The following is a 16,886-nucleotide window of genomic DNA, read 5'->3' as shown; positions in this document are numbered from 1 at the left end:
AAGGTCTAAAATTGCAGATGAACTGTTTTGTTTTGATGTTAATTACTGATCTAAATCTTCTAGTAGATTAATATGAGGCATGGGGAGCTATAAACATTCTATCATTATCTGTGCTCATACATAACCATTAAATTTTGAATTTGAAAATTTAATGTTTATGTGTAGAGAATCTTACCTAAAAGAAAGAAAAAAGCAGCTACCTTTTGGATTTGAAGAAAATAAAAAACCACGTTTGACTTTGGATTACCCTTGTATCACTTCTTCCTCGTTTAGTCAATGTTGGTCGTATAGTCATATAACAGGTACCTGCGGGTGAGATCACCAATATCAGTCTGTAGACTTTTGAAATGGGATGACATTTATCCTGGAGTAGTCACTGTCTGATGCTATGGGAGGCTTTTTGCTGGCAACTTAGAATCCTTAGTGAAAGGGTAGAAGTTCTGCCAAGCAAACTTAGGCATTTCACAATTTACTCTAAGCAAAGGCATGTGTATTTGGTGGCAAAGTAAAATCAGAAGAATGATTGCTAGTTTTAATGCTTTCATTCAGGCAGCAGTATGGAAATGTAGTTAAAACTGTGTGTAACTACAATTTGCTGTTCTTATCCAAAGGTCAGTGGATATTTTAGTCAAGTAAAACTGTTCATTGCATTTCCATTATCTTAAACATATTTGCATTAGTGAAGAATTTGAAATACTAAGAAATTTAAGATTTCTGCTGGCTTTGATATTTAAGCTTGATCCATTGACAAGTCCATTGAAACTTCACTATCCACATCCCCAGAATTCAAATCACAAACTCTTGAGCACCGTGGAGTAATGAAGACTTCCACTGGAGCTTGCAAGCATCTGTCTTTAGGTCAGAGTTACAGTGGTTAGAAATAAATGCATACTATGACAACAGTGGAAACGTAACAGAAAGGAAAAGCCAGGTTATCTATGGAACTTCAGCCTGAGGCTTACAGAAGCTTCTAATTTTAATTTGGCTAGGACCAGTATACAGGGGAATACTACCAAAAATTCCTTTCTTGATCTGTGTTTGGCTTTTATGAGTTCAGATCAGGCCTTAAAACACAAAATATGCTGCTACTCAGAATACTTGGGGAAAAATACTATTTGCAATGTGTAATTTATTGTTAGTCATTAAGTACTATTTGAGATCAAACTGAGAGGTGACTGCTTGACAAAACTTATTTGCTTTAGACTTCTTATTTTTAGAGATAGTAATGTTTGCCTCGGGTCCCCTTTTCACTGCCTTACAGATATAAATTTTGTATTTTACAGTACTTTGAAACCAAGCCTCCAGATATTAATGTGGTGTTTTTCATCATAGATTCAAGTGATTGAAGATGACAGAAGTAACCGTGGGTCAGAACCATTTGTCACTGGAGTGAGAGGGCAGGTCCCACCTCTTGTTACTACGAATTTCTTGGTCAAGGATCAAGGTGAAATATTTTTCTTTTCCTAAACAAACAAACAAAACAGAAACCCCAAAGAGTCAATGACAGAACTGTCGATGTCTTTCAAGGAAAAGTCTGAGGAATTCCGTGGCTGGGGATACGTGTTTTACCAACAGAAGCTTAGCTTCAAGTCCTGTGTTGATTTGATCTCAATTTAGATTCTCCTCATTGCTTGGTAGCTAATAAGCAATTCGCAAGTGAAAAAAAAATGTTTTCCAGGGCAGGTACCTGGGATCAGCATTACCAGGGATATCAGAAAGCAGCAAATGAAGCCTCTTCTGAAGAGCTATATCAACAACAGTTAAGAACTGAAATTTACTAGCAATATCATTTGAATTGGACTGGGAACTGTATTTTTTTTAATTGAGTGGAATGTCAGTTGGTCCATGGACTTCAGAGAGAAAGGATATTTAATCTTTTAATTTCCCATGCTTTTTTTGAGACTTAAAGCTCCCTTAAAACTTCAGAATCTGATTCTACAATCAAGTGCTTTACTCTTCAGCCAAAATTACAAAATCAAACAATAGAAATGTTTGAGTTGTTTTCTGCCCATAGTATATTTTAGTCTGCAAAAGACTGAAACAGGAATACCTTTTTAGAGGTTTAAGTTGATGTGGAGTCAAGTTCATTTGTTTTGACTTAAGGGCTTTTATTATACGTAGTTAGTCCTAAAGAGGCACTTTGTTTGGAATTCAAGTTTTGCATAGATTGAATTTAATTGATTGTTTAGGTAAGCTCTTAGTCTCTGGGGCTTAACAACACAACTGAAGGTATCTGTTTCTGTTCTTGAATATAAATCTAACTTGTACTGAAATTTGTGGGAATTTTTTCTTTGTTCCCCAGGTAACGCAAGCCCCCGCTACATAAGATGCACATCTTACAATATTCCCTGCACCTCAGATATGGCCAAACAGTCCCAAGTTCCCCTAGCTGCTGTCATAAAACCACTGGCTACTCTACCCCCAGAAGAGGTGAGAATCATATGCAAAGTTACATAGGCACTGTATGCACTCTAAACTTGCCAGGAGAATGCTATTAAATGTCAACATTTAACAGATACGTTGAGAAGGACTGTTCAGGTAATGAAGACTAGGTAAACATTGATTCTCCCACAAGTGTGTGGCAGAGATCTGTAAGGCGGAAGAACATTGTGTTCAAAACATTTAATATTTTGATCACGGTGATAATTTCAGCTTTTTTGCAGTAACTGTCAAGCACTGTGACTGAATGACCAAAATATTAGGATGGTCACAAATGCATACACTTCCAGTTGATCTCAATTTCTTTCTTGGCCTAAAGTATTTAAACGGTTACTAATCATTGATGTTAAGTCTTTCCTAGGATATCAAGTTGTGCAATTGCACACTGGTTAAGCTGTCCAACATACATGCACAGCACTGTGTGCGATGACAGCACAAGCCTGAGTACTGGGCACTGCGGAGCTGCACTTGTATTTCTGCCCTTGCTCTGTGCACTAACTTACTTCTAGGTGTAATGTGTGGCTAGCTAGCCTTTTACCCACTTTGCTTGCTGAGAACATGAAAGCTTCAAGACTATCACAGAGCTAGAAATTTTATAAAATATTCTAAATACTCTGGCTACTGTGTAGTGTTAGCCTGCTTGGAGCAGTGACATAAAGAAGAATATGCTTGTTAAATTTGAATACATATGTTTGCAGTATTCCGTGCCCTGTTAAACTTTAGCATCTACTAAGGAAAGGAATATTCTCTGGGTTTTAAGGGTGTTTTTTCCTGTTGCATTTCATTGATGTTCCTGAACTATGGTTTTGATTTTGAAAACTGGTTTGTGATAAAACTGAGTAGTGAAGTTAACTTCTATATTGCTGTATTGTGGTTGGAGTTTAAAAGGAGCACAGTATGAGAATGTGGTCTTATTTGAGAAACCCGGAGGCTTGTGGAGCTGCACACTTTTAGAGAAGCTTTACAAACAACTAGTTGTTAGGTCTCCTGGTGTGTTTATGCTTTGAACAAACATTTGTGATATCCAGAAAAAACATGGCTAGGATTGGAAAATTGCCCTGGAGACCGGTCAGTTTCTAGCATTGGGAAGTTCTTTATGGCAAGGGCAAACTCCCTGTGGAGGGCCCCTTCCAACAGATGAAGGCTCAGCTGTTCAGAGCAATAAGACTGTAAATAGAGCTGAAGCTTAACATATCACTAATGAGAGGATAAATGTCTCATGAAAATAAAGCATTCAAATAAATCTGGAATATACAAAAATTCAGCACCTGGTTGCCAGATACAGGACCTTTGCCCTATGTTAATGCACAGTTCAGAAAGCAAAGCTTGAGGCTTCAGAAAGAAGTATCTCTGTGCTTTCTGGGAGTAAGTGGTTACAGGAAGATCATGCATAGCACTGCATGTTTACAGCACCCTTGTAGTTTGCATGCATGTTACTGAGGGAGAGGCTGAGGAAAAAAGCTTATTGTGTGGAAGTACAATACCAACATTGCCTGGCAGTTAGAAAACTTGAAATTTTGTTTCCCCTGAGGAGGTCAGCCTTGGGGATAAGGAGCTGAGAAATGCTGGCAGCAAAACCATTGTATTGTCAATAAATGATTAATGGGGTTAAATGAGAGATGGGACACATCTGTGGCATGAAGAGGAAGAAAGTGACTAGAACATTTGCTCAGTTCCTGCTCAATGAATATGTTGTCTCTTAAACATCATCAGAGGTTTAGGGTGACTGAGAGAATTAAGACTGGACACCTTTAGTGTCAGAAAATTTAGAAGTAAGTAGTTAAACTTTCTTTTGAGATAGATTCTTAGTTATGAAAGATGCTTTGAACTATGAATGCAGCTTGTAGCTTGCACAAGTTCTGTCTTAACCATTTTAATGTGCTTCCTGCTCATTCTGAGGTTGGGAAGCTGCAGAAGTTGCTAAGCATCTTATGCTGGTTTGGCTGCAAAAAGAATATATTATCAGTAGTAGTTCAAAAATGGTATTGCTACGTAACAGTTTTGAGGACTTGCTGTACAATGGGGTCAAGACAAGCAGAACTTATGGATATACTGTATTTCATGGTGGACTTCAAAAATAAGTATTGGCTGTAACTTTTTTAAATGGTCTGGATGCTCTATGTTCTTGAGTATATGGAATGCAATGAGTGGCTTCTATTTTGTCAGAAAGCTTGCTTTTTACAAGGGAAAAATATAAGAGGTGAAGAGTTACTTTTAAAAAAACCCAAGCTGTGATGAAATGTAAAATTGTATGCTCGCTCCCATGAGGTTATTGCAGCCATTCTTTGCATGGCTTCAATCTTTCATGTTCACTTGGGATACATCTGTGCTTTGTGGTGTGGTACTCCTGCTAAAGCTTATGCTCCTCAAGCAGGCTACTATATAAGGTAGTGCAGCAAAGTACCTGTTTGTGTCTAAGTGGGATAGCCCATTAATTACTGCAGCCCACAAAGAACTGCTGTGCTAGAGCTTGAGTTAAAAAGTATTCATGAAATACTTGTTCAGGCTTCCCTCACCCCCTGCGCTCTCTTCCATAGCTGCCAAAGTGCTAAATCCTATGCAATGTACAGGGAGATGGTTTTAAGCTCTGCAATATGTGTGGTCACTTCTTTCTCATCATCATGTGACCTTTCTTTTCATTTTTCTCCCCTGCTTCCACAGACCCTTCCTTATTTGGTAGACCATGGAGAATCTGGTCCTGTCCGATGTAATAGGTGCAAGGCTTATATGTGCCCTTTTATGCAATTCATTGAGGGTGGAAGGAGGTTCCAGTGTTGTTTCTGCAGCTGTGTCACTGAGGGTAAGGTTTCTTCTGGAAATCGGTCTCTAGGCTCTATTGGAGTGATCTTTGAACAAGATGCAAGCAAATAAATCTTTATCATGTTATGATCATTTATAATATATACTATGCTTTAACGTGTGTTTAGTCTTGTAAAAAAATCCGTTATAAAACATGTTCAGCGCTCAGTTCTGAAATTATGTTCAAGTTAAGCAGGTGCTTATGCATTGCAGTATTATTGTACCAAATTTTTAACATGAGGTACTTGTAGCATAATGTATGATGTCTGAAAAATTATTTATGCTATTTTCTTAGGGTATTTCAAATTTACATTTTTCTGTGACAGACTGAGATGTACATCTAGTCAGTAGCATGAGTTAGGATTTTTTTTCTCAATTTTTTTTCTCACAAAGCCTCTTTAAACACTGCTTAGAGATGAGATTGCAGCTAAATCTGCTGCAGCTGAATAGCAGTGTCCAATATATGCCAATTAATCTTGGTTGCTCTTCTAAATTAATATAAAACATGCTTCATTTTAAGCAGAAGTCACTATGTGCTGCTCATAGCATGACATCTGTAGATTTGTTTTGAAGGCACAGTGGAATGTAAGGTACAACAAACCTTATGGTGATATTTTGAGTGTTTCATTTGGTAGCACTGATGGCTTTTAATGGACTGTTTGTTCTTATCACCTTGGTTATGCTGTACAACTGTTTGTACAAACCAAAATGGGAAGCTGATGGGGGTTAGAAATGGCCAACTTCAAAAAAACTTTTTTGTCTGGTGATTTTCAGCCTGCATGCATTCCCTGTCCCTGCCCACTCAGCAGCTGTATGAATGGCTGTACCTGTAAAAACTGAGCAGGGGCAGAAAAGAGAGGGATGCTCAGAGACTGCTGATGAAAGCAATGCTGCAAAGCCCAATGTAGTTGTACCTAATACTTGAAAACAATTTCTGCTTTCTCTGCAAAAAACAATCAGGTAATTAGCTTGTACTGGATGTGTACTTAGAGAGAAGAATGATAGGTGCTTAGAGATATATATATAGTCGTAATGATATCACTTTGTTTTCTTTTGAACTGTTGAAACTTTGAATGTTTAGAATAATTGAAACATGGTGAATACTATCATTACAGATAATCTCATTTTAGTCTCCCCTGGAGCTATATAAGCAGCTATAACTGAAATACATTTTGTTACCCTAGCAATTCTGCAGGAGGGACTCTCTGTCGTGGTAGTTCATGGGGCACAAGGCAAATGCTTTCTTTGTTTCTGCAGCTGACTTTTGTAGGTGAAAACTTAGCTTAACTCCCATTTTACTTTCTGATGCCTGGTACCAGCACAAAAGTACTGGGTGCTGATCACGTGGTTACACTTCCAGTTCCTCCTCCTTAATGCTTTACAATCCACTGTAAGAAGTACCCTGTCTATTGTGACAAAAGGATTATGGCAGAGTGCCTAGAATGCTTTACTCTTGTGCAGCATGGGAAGGGAAGGAAAAAGCTAACTCAGCAAAATAAGGAGCTCAATCTTTTAGTAAGCCTGAATTAAGTCAGTAATGTTGTAGCCTGTAGTTTGCCTCAAACTCTATTGTAAGTCATTTGTTACTACTTATACAAGATTTTTGTATTTTTCCTTTGGACTAAATCCTTCAGAAGAATCCTAAGAGCATGTTGTAGTGACATTTCTGATATGAAACAGTGTGCCACCTGGTGCATAAGACAAACTGGGAGCAGTTTGCCTGTATTTCTTGACTTTATTGATGCTCTTAAATTGCATTAATATTTTTAGTAATACTTGCATGCTAGCACAGAGTGCTAGCTAGCTTTCCTGGCGTTTTATTTGAAACAGCTGTTGTCATGTTAGCTCTCTAGTCACAGTGTTTATCATGGGTGTGTCACTGAACTTAATGATTTTTCCTTTCCCAGTGCCACCTCACTACTTCCAGCATTTGGATCATACTGGAAAACGAGTAGACTTCTATGACCGACCTGAGTTATCGCTGGGGTCTTATGAGTTTCTAGCAACAGTAGACTATTGCAAGGTACAGTAGTATGTGTTTATTAATGTATTTTGTTTTGTTTTTAAATAAAAAGCCTATTTTCCTAAAAGTAAGAATGACATGAATTGTCTGGGTCTGCTTTCTAGCTGGCAGACATAATTAACAGCATTAATCCAACCCACTTCATTGTGTAAAATAATGTGCTTGTCTGCTTACTTCTCAAAGTAGAGGAAGTCTTGATCACACATGGCATAATATAATTTTATTATAGGTGCCTCTGTCATTCTCTTCTGGAGCTATATAAGCAGCTATAGCTGCTGTTACTTTAGCAGGAGGGACTCTCTTGCAGTAGTCCTTGGGGCAGAAGGAGAATGTAGGAGAGATTCAAGAAAGTACTATAGTAACTATGCAATGTGCCACCTGTTGCCCAAGACAGACTTTACCTATTGAAGTTCAAATACAGCCATACTAGTTAAAAACCACAAGAGTAGTGTGGAAATATATATTGTCAGAGCTGGTTTACTTTTAAATTAAAGATTTAAATAATAATTAACTTCTAAGGAATAGGAAAAATATGTGCAAGGTGCTTATTAAATCAACTTACATCACTGCTGAAATAAATGCTGGGAAAATAGGTGTCTAAATATTGCAACTTTATACTGGTTGCCTTCTGATGCCTCAGCTTTACTTTGAGTTAAGGGAAAAACCAATTCTCTTGCTTCTAACAGTGTAAGAAGCATTTTTACTTCAAACAAGATGCAATCTTCCCAGCTTTTTTGAAAGTTCTTCTGTTTTGTTTTTGCTCTGTGTGCTCCTTCCAGTATGACCTATAGACTTCAGAAAACTGTTGACTGAAACAATTTTTTTCCTTCCCAAAGCAAACCTGATATTTAAGTAGAAGGGAAAGGTTGCAGTTCTCAGAGAGGAAAATCTTTTGTTTTATATTGATGAAATCACCTATAACAAGTCTTCCAAAGTCTTGAGAACTGGCAGGAAACTTCCCTGTCTACTTTCCCTATCTGGCCTAGTCATGTAAATGGATGATTTGGTTATAACTAGCCTCTTCTTCACTGAGCAATGGTAAAATCAGTCTAGGGCATGCAATGCCAGTCCATTTCAAGCAGAGTATGCTTACATGACTGTTAGTTGGGCAGGGATGGGAGAATGATCTGAAGAAAAGATTACTGCTCATGAGTAGAAAAGTACATGAAAGCTATTAGAGTTTTGACCAGCATTCATTTGTCCGTGTTACAGAGCTGTTACATGGGCTGTATTACATGGCCATAATGTGACTTCTTCCCTTTCTTCCACAGAATAACAAGTTTCCCAGTCCACCTGCTTTCATTTTCATGATTGATGTGTCTTACAATGCTGTGAAGAGTGGCTTAGTGAGGCTAATATGTGAAGAATTAAAGTCACTCCTAGATTACCTGCCCAGGTAGGTATATTGTGTACTACTGTAACCAGTCAAAATGGGGAAAATTGACACTTTTTCCCTTTAAAAGAAGTTAAAAATTAGAAAATTATTTGATAATCCTATCAAGCTTTTCTTTAGAAAAAGGCCAAGCAGAACATCTTTCTGAATACCTTTCTAGGTGAAGATAAATTTTCCTTCATTTTTCCCTTATCCCTGTTGTGTTGGGTTCTGTGTAATGATTTCACTACCTACTTAGATGTGAAGGCAAGTATGTCTCTTGCAGGGAAGGCAACATGGAAGAATCAGCCATTCGAGTAGGCTTTGTCACCTACAACAAAGTGTTACACTTCTATAATGTGAAGAGCTCATTGGCACAGCCACAAATGATGGTTGTCTCAGATGTGGCAGATATGTTTGTGCCACTCCTTGATGGTTTTCTGGTGAATGTGAACGAGTCCAGGACAGTTATTGCCAGGTAATGGGAATTGATTTACAATGTGTGTAGTAAACTTCTTGTTTGGTAGATTCAAGTGTTGCATGCCTATTTGTCAAGTTGTTCACCTAGAAGTCACTCCACGTATTTTAACTTCCTATACTCTGAGATTAAGCTGGCAAAGTAGGTTGGGAAAAGTCATGGGGTAAGGGTGTATTTGGCTTGTAGTGCAGCCTGGCAGAAGGTATATATAAGGAAATTTAGTACAGAAGGGCATTTCTGGGGAAAAAAAAACCGAAACAAAACACAACTAGAATGATGCAGAGCGAAAGTTGTAAGAATACTGAATCACTATCTTTAAGGCAACTGCCTAAATAACTGAAAACTGAGGCAACAGTGGTGTCTAATTTTGGTTCTGTGGAGAAAATTGAATGAGTGGGATAGAGAAGATAAAATCTAGAAGGAAAGATAGAGAAATTAGCAAAGTTTTGGCAAACTATTTAACATGATACTTGAACTGTAATTAAATTATGCTGTGTTGGTTGCTAACTATGTTTTGGGAACTAGACGTGGCACTGCTTGTTTTTAAAGAAAACTTCTAGCCTATTCTGTAGTGCATTAACAAACATAAATACAAAACTCTGGATTAAACCTATTAATCTTTGAATAGTACACAGGATGCTTGGCAAACAGAGGCCAAGCATCACTAGTCTTTCCTAAGAGTTTACTTACCAATATATATTGGAATATGTTAAAAGAGCAAGAATGCAGAAGAGCTATTGGAGTAGGCATCAGCTGAGGCTATGCAGCAAGCACTGAGGATATGGATGAGAAAAGCCAATGAAGAATGACAAGACATCATTTTTTTCACAGACAAATGATGAGATGCCAAATACCGTAAAAATTATAAAAATTTACAGACATGTTAGGGACTTCTGTTTAAACCACCTCTGTCTCCTAGGTCATCAACTGCAACTGTGGCTTTTCCAATTAAATGGAATATTGAATTCCTCTTTTTTCTTGTTCTTTGCTAGTTTGTTGGATCAGATTCCAGAAATGTTTGCAGACACAAGAGAAACAGAAACTGTTTTTGCACCTGTGATTCAAGCAGGGCTGGAGGCGCTGAAGGTTAGTAAATGCATTGTCACAGCAAGTTGTTTTCAGTCTGAGTACTCTGAAGTTCATATTCTGCTAACACACGCTAATAAGACAATTTGTAAGTTTTTCATAGTCGTCTTGTGGTAGGTGCAGTACATGTAGGGAGTACTTGGCTCATTCTTCAAGTATATGTACCCCTGGTTCTATGTAGCTATCTATCTGTTCTCTACCCTTTTTTTTTTTTTTTTTAGTGATTTTTGCTCACAGTACAAGACATCTGGCTTACTCTCAGTTACCTGGCTGCATTTGGCTTTGAACAGTTTACAGAACCTACACAAAAAAAAAAAAAAAAAAAAAAAAAAAAAAAAAACAACAAAACTTCCAACATTAAAACCAAGTGCTGAAGTCCATCATGTCTCATTGAGGAGTTCTGTAACATGGTGTCTTTCTAATCCTGTGCTTGAAGCTCTGGTATAATCTTAAATAAAAGGAGAGAATACAATCTGTTGAAGTTGCCCGCAACAATGTGCTAACCAAGTAAACCTTTCCTAAAGTTCTTCCATTCCAGTACTTCATCCAGATAATTACATGCATGATCTAACTCTGACTTGTATATACTGATAGAATTGACTGCCTGTATGATTCCATCCAAAACTGTTCATATAGCTCTATTTGTCTGTCATGTAAGTCCTTAGAAGTCTCTCTTAAACTCAGTTTTCATGACAATTGCTCAGTCAAGAAATAATATACATTACTAATTGATTGTTTACATACTGCTTGTGTCAGAGAAAATAACCTACTAAACATTGGCTAGTGGTGACATAGGTTATTGATTTAAAATTAATGTTCTGTTGAAGCTCAGATTACAAAATCCTTTGCCATTTCTGTGACTCTTTTACACAAATTCAGTAGCTGCAAATCAGAGAAGAAAACAGTCTAACACCTTTGCGCAAAACCTTTTGTAGCTGAGTCCTGCTTACTGTTCTATGTCTCCTTGGAGCCAGTCCTTTTCTTCCTGCCATGGAACTAGCGCAGGTCCAGTAGAACTGAAGCTTGCTTTTCTGTAACTGACAAGTAAGCTGTGCTCCCTGTATTGGATACCACTGAAGTAACCAAGTGGTCACTGAGCCTGTGTATCTGATAGAGAGCCTTCCTGACATAAAGAAGTGAAGTAATGAGGATGCTTGAATGCTTGTACTTGAATCACAGTTTCCCTTACAGTTTTCGAAATCGTTCTAACCTGTGCTATTGCACTCGCTTTCCTGCAGGCAGCTGAGTGTTCTGGCAAGCTCTTCATTTTCCATACCTCTCTGCCCATTGCAGAGGCCCCAGGGAAGTTAAAGAACAGGGATGACAAGAAACTGATCAACACAGATAAGGAGAAGGTAATAATGACTTGCATGATGCTTACATAACAGGTCTATATTATACTCTTTATGGGATAAAATAACTCTGAAACAACATTAAAAAAATTACAAGGGTAGCACGTAATGTAACCATCCCAGCTAATATCTTTTAACATTGCACTTTTATCTTCTGTTCTCAAGCAGAGTTGTGTAGACTTGACATCATAAGGACAGCGCTGGTATGAGAACAAGAAGAGAGAGGTCTAGATCCTTACACAGGATAAAATACCATAGCTGGGTTAAAGTAAATGTGCTGAGCTTACAATTAAAGCAGGATGTGTAGTAATTTCATAATATTCAACAGTTCTTCAAAGGCAGGGTCAGGAAGAATTTATATGATCCTAATTTCCCTGAAGAGAGACTTAAAGTATAAAAGTGTATTGACTGAGATTATAAATGCGATCTCACTTTCCTTTTCATACCACAAACTTCTGATGTCATCTCTGACTTCCTTCCCTAGACTTTGTTTCAACCACAGACAAGCTTTTACAACAACTTGGCCAAGGACTGTGTGGCCCAGGGCTGCTGTGTGGATTTGTTCCTGTTTCCAAACCAGTATTTGGATGTGGCGACTCTAGGTGTAGTAACTTACCAGACAGGAGGATCTATTTATAAGTATGCTTATTTCCAGGTGAGAGTGACATTGACTCAGACTGGTATTTGATGTAAATAAGGATTATTGTTTAGTTAAGAGTTCTTTTTCACAGTGTGAACCATAGTGAACAAGTACTTCTTTGGAAATAAATTGCTACTTAAATTTCAAGATTTTCACCAAAATGATTTAGTTAGCTTTATGTCTTTACACAAAATATATCTATTAATAACAAAAACAACAACAAGAAAAGCTATGCTGTTACCTTTTAGCACAATATTTTATTAGCAGGGCACTGAGCCCTCTATGATGCCTGATTTTTAGACTGAGACTGCAGGAGATAGTACCTGTTTTTAAATTACTTTATGATTTATGGAGCAGCTCTGATTTATGGGAGTATTGCTTGTGTTCTAGCTGGAGACAGACCAGGATAGGTTCCTGAATGACTTGAGGAGAGATGTCCAGAAAGAAGTGGGATTTGATGCTGTAATGAGAGTTCGCACAAGCACAGGTGGGTGTTAGTATGAATGAGTCTTAATAAATGGATCACTTCAAGCATGTTATATGGGAAGCAATAGATTTTTCCCTAATTTAAAACATCTTGAGATTAGGCTATGCAAAAAGCTCTGCTAAAGCTTTGAAATTCTGAGACTTTTTTAGAGACTGAGCAAAGATACCTGCTGAAATCTATCAAGATAACTTAGTGTCGTCAAGATAACTTAGCATCACCGATGACAGGATTTTCAGGGCTCCAAAGGCTGGCTGTCTTGTTATTCTGTTGAAAATTGTGGTTCACGTTGGGGTTTTTTCTTTTTTAGGTATTCGAGCAACTGACTTTTTTGGAGCTTTCTATATGAGCAACACAACTGATGTAGAGATGGCAGGTTTGGACTGTGATAAAACAATCACAGTGGAATTCAAGCACGATGACAAACTGAGTGAAGATAGTGGTGCACTCCTTCAGGTGAGGGGGGAGGCTTTCTAGGAGAAAGAACTGAGTTGACAATTTAGAATTGTCAACAAAACCGTGTCAAGGCAGAACCAAATCTCAGCTGGGGGCAGTGCCAGTTGCAGGAGAGGATGAGGTTGCTCTGAACTGAAGTATTAGACACTCCTTCAAGGAACTGTTCATTCTTTTCTTCTGCCCCTTACTATACCCTTAACCTTTGGCATCCTTGTTCTCAGGGTGACCTAGATTGCTTCAAACTACAATCTATTTTCCAAGACCAGTTGCCTTAATATAAACTGCTAACATTGCTGCTTGTTCTTTCATTGACCCTGATTCTTAGCATATGCTTTTAGCTTATTGTGCAAGTCTTTTACATAATTATCTTATTTGTTTAGGTATCTGAGTCCTAGTTTTTATTGAATTATATTCAGACCCTGCCTTTCTTGTTGTAGCTGGACCTAATTTTTCTATATTCTGGCATTTTTGTCTTCTACAGTGTGCTCTGTTATACACAAGTTGCGCAGGACAGCGACGACTCCGCATTCACAACCTCTCCTTAAACTGTTGCACACAGCTTGCTGACCTCTACCGAAACTGTGAGACAGACACTCTCATCAATTACTTGGCTAAATATGGTAAGGGTAAATATGGTAACAAGAACTGCAACCTTTAACTGCTGTTAAAATGCCTGTTATTACCCAACACCACCTGTTAATTCTCTTTGCATCAAATATCAGGTAGCAATCCTGATACTTCAGTCATTTATGGAAAAGAGCATAAAGTTGTCATGATAGTATTGTTGCTTAGGATGAGAGGTATGGATAGAGGGTGTAGGCTTATCCTTTATACAAATTCTTGTCTAAATTTTATTAATAGAGGTTTGTGTTGACAGCTATCTGAATTCATCCTTGTATTTATTTTTGCACTGTTTTAGTTCGTTCTCTGACTGTTCCAGAATTTTGCTCTGGGAATAGGAAATGGTGGCCTTTGCTCATAGATCCGGGTTAAATGTCATACTTCTATGCGTTGTGCCCTATTTACCCTTTCTAGTTAGCAGTAAAAGCCTACAAATCCAGCAGAGATTTAGAGTTGTGTATGTTTATTGCTATTAAAATGTAAGAAACGGTCCATTTTCAGTCCATTAAAGAAAGATGGCCAGGCTATAAAAGGAGTTTTTATAGTACCTCATGCTTTCAAGTATGACTAAGTGTATTTTAAAGTACACGGGAGATAGAGAGTTGAAGAATATGTAATAAAACCAAGTAAATGAGCTTCTTCAGATCTTTAGCAGGAATGTGTCATCTCTTTCCCACAAGTTTGAAGGGGAGGGAAAAAAGACTTTCATAAACAGTAGTTGTTTAAATTTACTTTGTGGAAGTAGCGTTGGTTTTTTTTTTACTTTTCATGAGTAATGACTTGATAGCTGTCCATCTCTTTCCTCTTTCTGTGCAGCATATCGTGGCGTTCTGAATAGTCCAGTTAAGACTGTACGAGATGCACTGATCAACCAGTGTGCTCAGATCCTAGCTTGCTATCGAAAGAACTGTGCTAGTCCCTCTTCTGCTGGCCAGGTAAACTCTGGATGCTTTCACTTGAAGCATAGGCTTGTGTATTAAAAGGTGATGAGAGCTTTTTCCTACTTAATCTGCTCAATCAAAAAAAGTCAATTGCTTTGCTAGCAGAAATTTGCAAAGAGAAGACTCAGGGAAGTAGAGAGACTGCAAGTAAAACTGTAGTTGAGAATGGCTTCTTGGGCATCTGTCTGGAGCCCAGGATTAGACTATCAGCTTTCACTCCTCACACTTTGTTGGTTCATGCAAGCCTTGTTTTGTCAGGCATAAGCTTATTCAGCAATACAGCTGACCAACTTCTGTCTGCTTGTGACTTGTAGCTGATCCTCCCTGAATGCATGAAGCTGCTTCCTGTGTACTTGAATTGTGTGTTGAAGAGTGATGTCCTTCAGCCTGGTCCGGAGGTCACAACAGATGACCGTGCCTACATTCGTCAGTTAGTCACATCCATGGATGTGGCAGAAACAAATGTTTTCTTTTATCCCAGGCTTTTGCCCCTGGTGAGTAATTCAGGATATTCTTGAGACTTATTGTTGTCTTGACTCATCGTAAGGACTGGCATTTATATTTTAGCAAGGGAAAGCAATTTGAGAAGGATTTGGGATCTGCTGTCTGTTGGGATACTTCAATTTATTCCACTCAGTGATAGATGCATTACTGCATCTTGTGAATTTACTGGGGGATTTTTTTCCTGAGCTATGAGCATAGGACTAGTGGCAAAAACAACACTTTTGACCCTTTCATGGTCTTTTAAAAGTCATGAAGCTTCTTGTAATTTTTTGTAGTAATTTTCATCATTGCAGGGCAACTCCATGTACTATTCTGACTTTTCAGTACCATAGTTACTGGAATAACATCAACAACTAATTACATTCCTACTCCAGGAGGCAATATTGGAACTACAGAGTAATTTCACAGAAGTCTTATGTTCTCTTTTGCTGACAAAGAGTCTCTGATCTGCTTGTGTATCATGTTCAGTAATAAAAATAAGCTAAGGAGATGATACTTCAGTCACAGCTATTGCAGTCTTATGAGTCCTAGAAATGAGAAAACCCTTGGGGTCTTAGTAGCAGAAGTCTTCAGGATTTCATAAGATGTTCTTAGTTTATAACCTTTATTTTATTTTATTTTATTTTATTTTGGTTTTTATTTCACTTTAAAACAGACCAAAGCAGATGTCGACAGTGACTCCTTGCCAGCAGCAATCCGGAACTCAGAGGAACGTCTGTCCAAGGGTGACATATACCTGCTGGAGAATGGGCTAAACATCTTTGTGTGGGTGGGAGTCAACGTGCAGCAAGGCCTGATCCAGAACCTCTTTGGAGTGTCATCCTTCAGTCAGATTAGCAGCGACTTGGTGAGCTGGATGGCAGTGCGGGAGCTAGTGTATGTGATAGTCAACCAAAATTTAGAACAATGAGAAAGAAAGTTGAGAAAATAGTGTTAAATTTTTCATACTGGGAACAAGAGAAGCACAGATGTGAAACTAGTGGAAATGTCCCTAGTCTGGGCATGTCAGGCATGTTTTTATCTAGCTTTATTTGACATTCCACATCTCCACTGACAGTGAGGAAAACAGTCAATACATAAATGGAATGAATAATTGACCTTTAATTCTGATATCATGTTACATTCTCTTTTAACTAGTTGAGATCAAAGAGATTATATGTCAGTAGGGGTAGATGCATCTCTACCCTTATGTAAGATGACAAAACTGCTGAGTTTTGTTTAATCTTGCTCTACTTCGTGTGACTAATGGGGATTGGATATCTTTCACTCCAGAGTACCCTGCCTGTCTTGGAAAACCCCTTTTCAAAGAAAGTACGATCTATTGTTGACATGCTTCAAGTGCAGAGATCCCGCTACATGAAGGTAAAAATGTTGTCCCCCATTCATAGCTTTAAATCCCCTTCCCTTTTAGTAGAGCAGGTGATGCCTGGTAATGCTGCAATGCTGAACTTATTCTTCCTGATTTCATAAATGTAATTCAAACAAAGTTTTCAAGGATCTGAAAGAAAATTTGTTACTAGTTTTGGAGTTCTGTGCTTACCATAGTTCTAAACCTAATTTTTTTCAGACCTATTATAATATACTACTGCACAAACCATGTACATGGTATTTTCCTTCTGTTTAGAAAGGATTGAGACTTAACCCAGCTTAGTTACAGAAGTCAAAGCACATAAGCCATATATGCTGTGATT

The 16,886-nt window shown here is 38.0% G+C and overlaps 1 protein-coding gene across 4 annotated transcripts in view; it reads left to right on the top strand.

Moving 5' to 3' along the window:
- Positions 1–16,886, top strand: part of SEC24C (SEC24 homolog C, COPII coat complex component) — a 38,960-nt gene that overhangs the window by 19,855 nt on the left and 2,219 nt on the right. For all 4 annotated transcript variants that reach the window (XM_075025786.1, XM_075025784.1, XM_075025782.1 and 1 more), the window contains 16 exons: positions 1,333–1,444; positions 2,303–2,430; positions 5,101–5,239; positions 7,146–7,261; positions 8,533–8,657; positions 8,920–9,111; positions 10,104–10,197; positions 11,436–11,552; positions 12,034–12,204; positions 12,580–12,676; positions 12,984–13,129; positions 13,611–13,749; positions 14,567–14,685; positions 15,006–15,185; positions 15,851–16,042; positions 16,468–16,557. In XM_075025786.1, the coding sequence (XP_074881887.1) occupies positions 1,333–1,444; positions 2,303–2,430; positions 5,101–5,239; positions 7,146–7,261; positions 8,533–8,657; positions 8,920–9,111; positions 10,104–10,197; positions 11,436–11,552; positions 12,034–12,204; positions 12,580–12,676; positions 12,984–13,129; positions 13,611–13,749; positions 14,567–14,685; positions 15,006–15,185; positions 15,851–16,042; positions 16,468–16,557 (2,157 nt within the window). The remainder of the gene's footprint in view (positions 1–1,332; positions 1,445–2,302; positions 2,431–5,100; positions 5,240–7,145; positions 7,262–8,532; positions 8,658–8,919; positions 9,112–10,103; positions 10,198–11,435; positions 11,553–12,033; positions 12,205–12,579; positions 12,677–12,983; positions 13,130–13,610; positions 13,750–14,566; positions 14,686–15,005; positions 15,186–15,850; positions 16,043–16,467; positions 16,558–16,886) is intronic.

Source organism: Buteo buteo, chromosome 4, assembly GCF_964188355.1.
Source record: "Buteo buteo chromosome 4, bButBut1.hap1.1, whole genome shotgun sequence".
In the NCBI taxonomy this organism is placed as follows: Eukaryota; Metazoa; Chordata; class Aves; order Accipitriformes; family Accipitridae; genus Buteo; species Buteo buteo.
The sequence above is the reverse complement of the archived record's forward strand: the minus strand, read 5'-3'. Positions and strand labels throughout refer to the sequence as shown.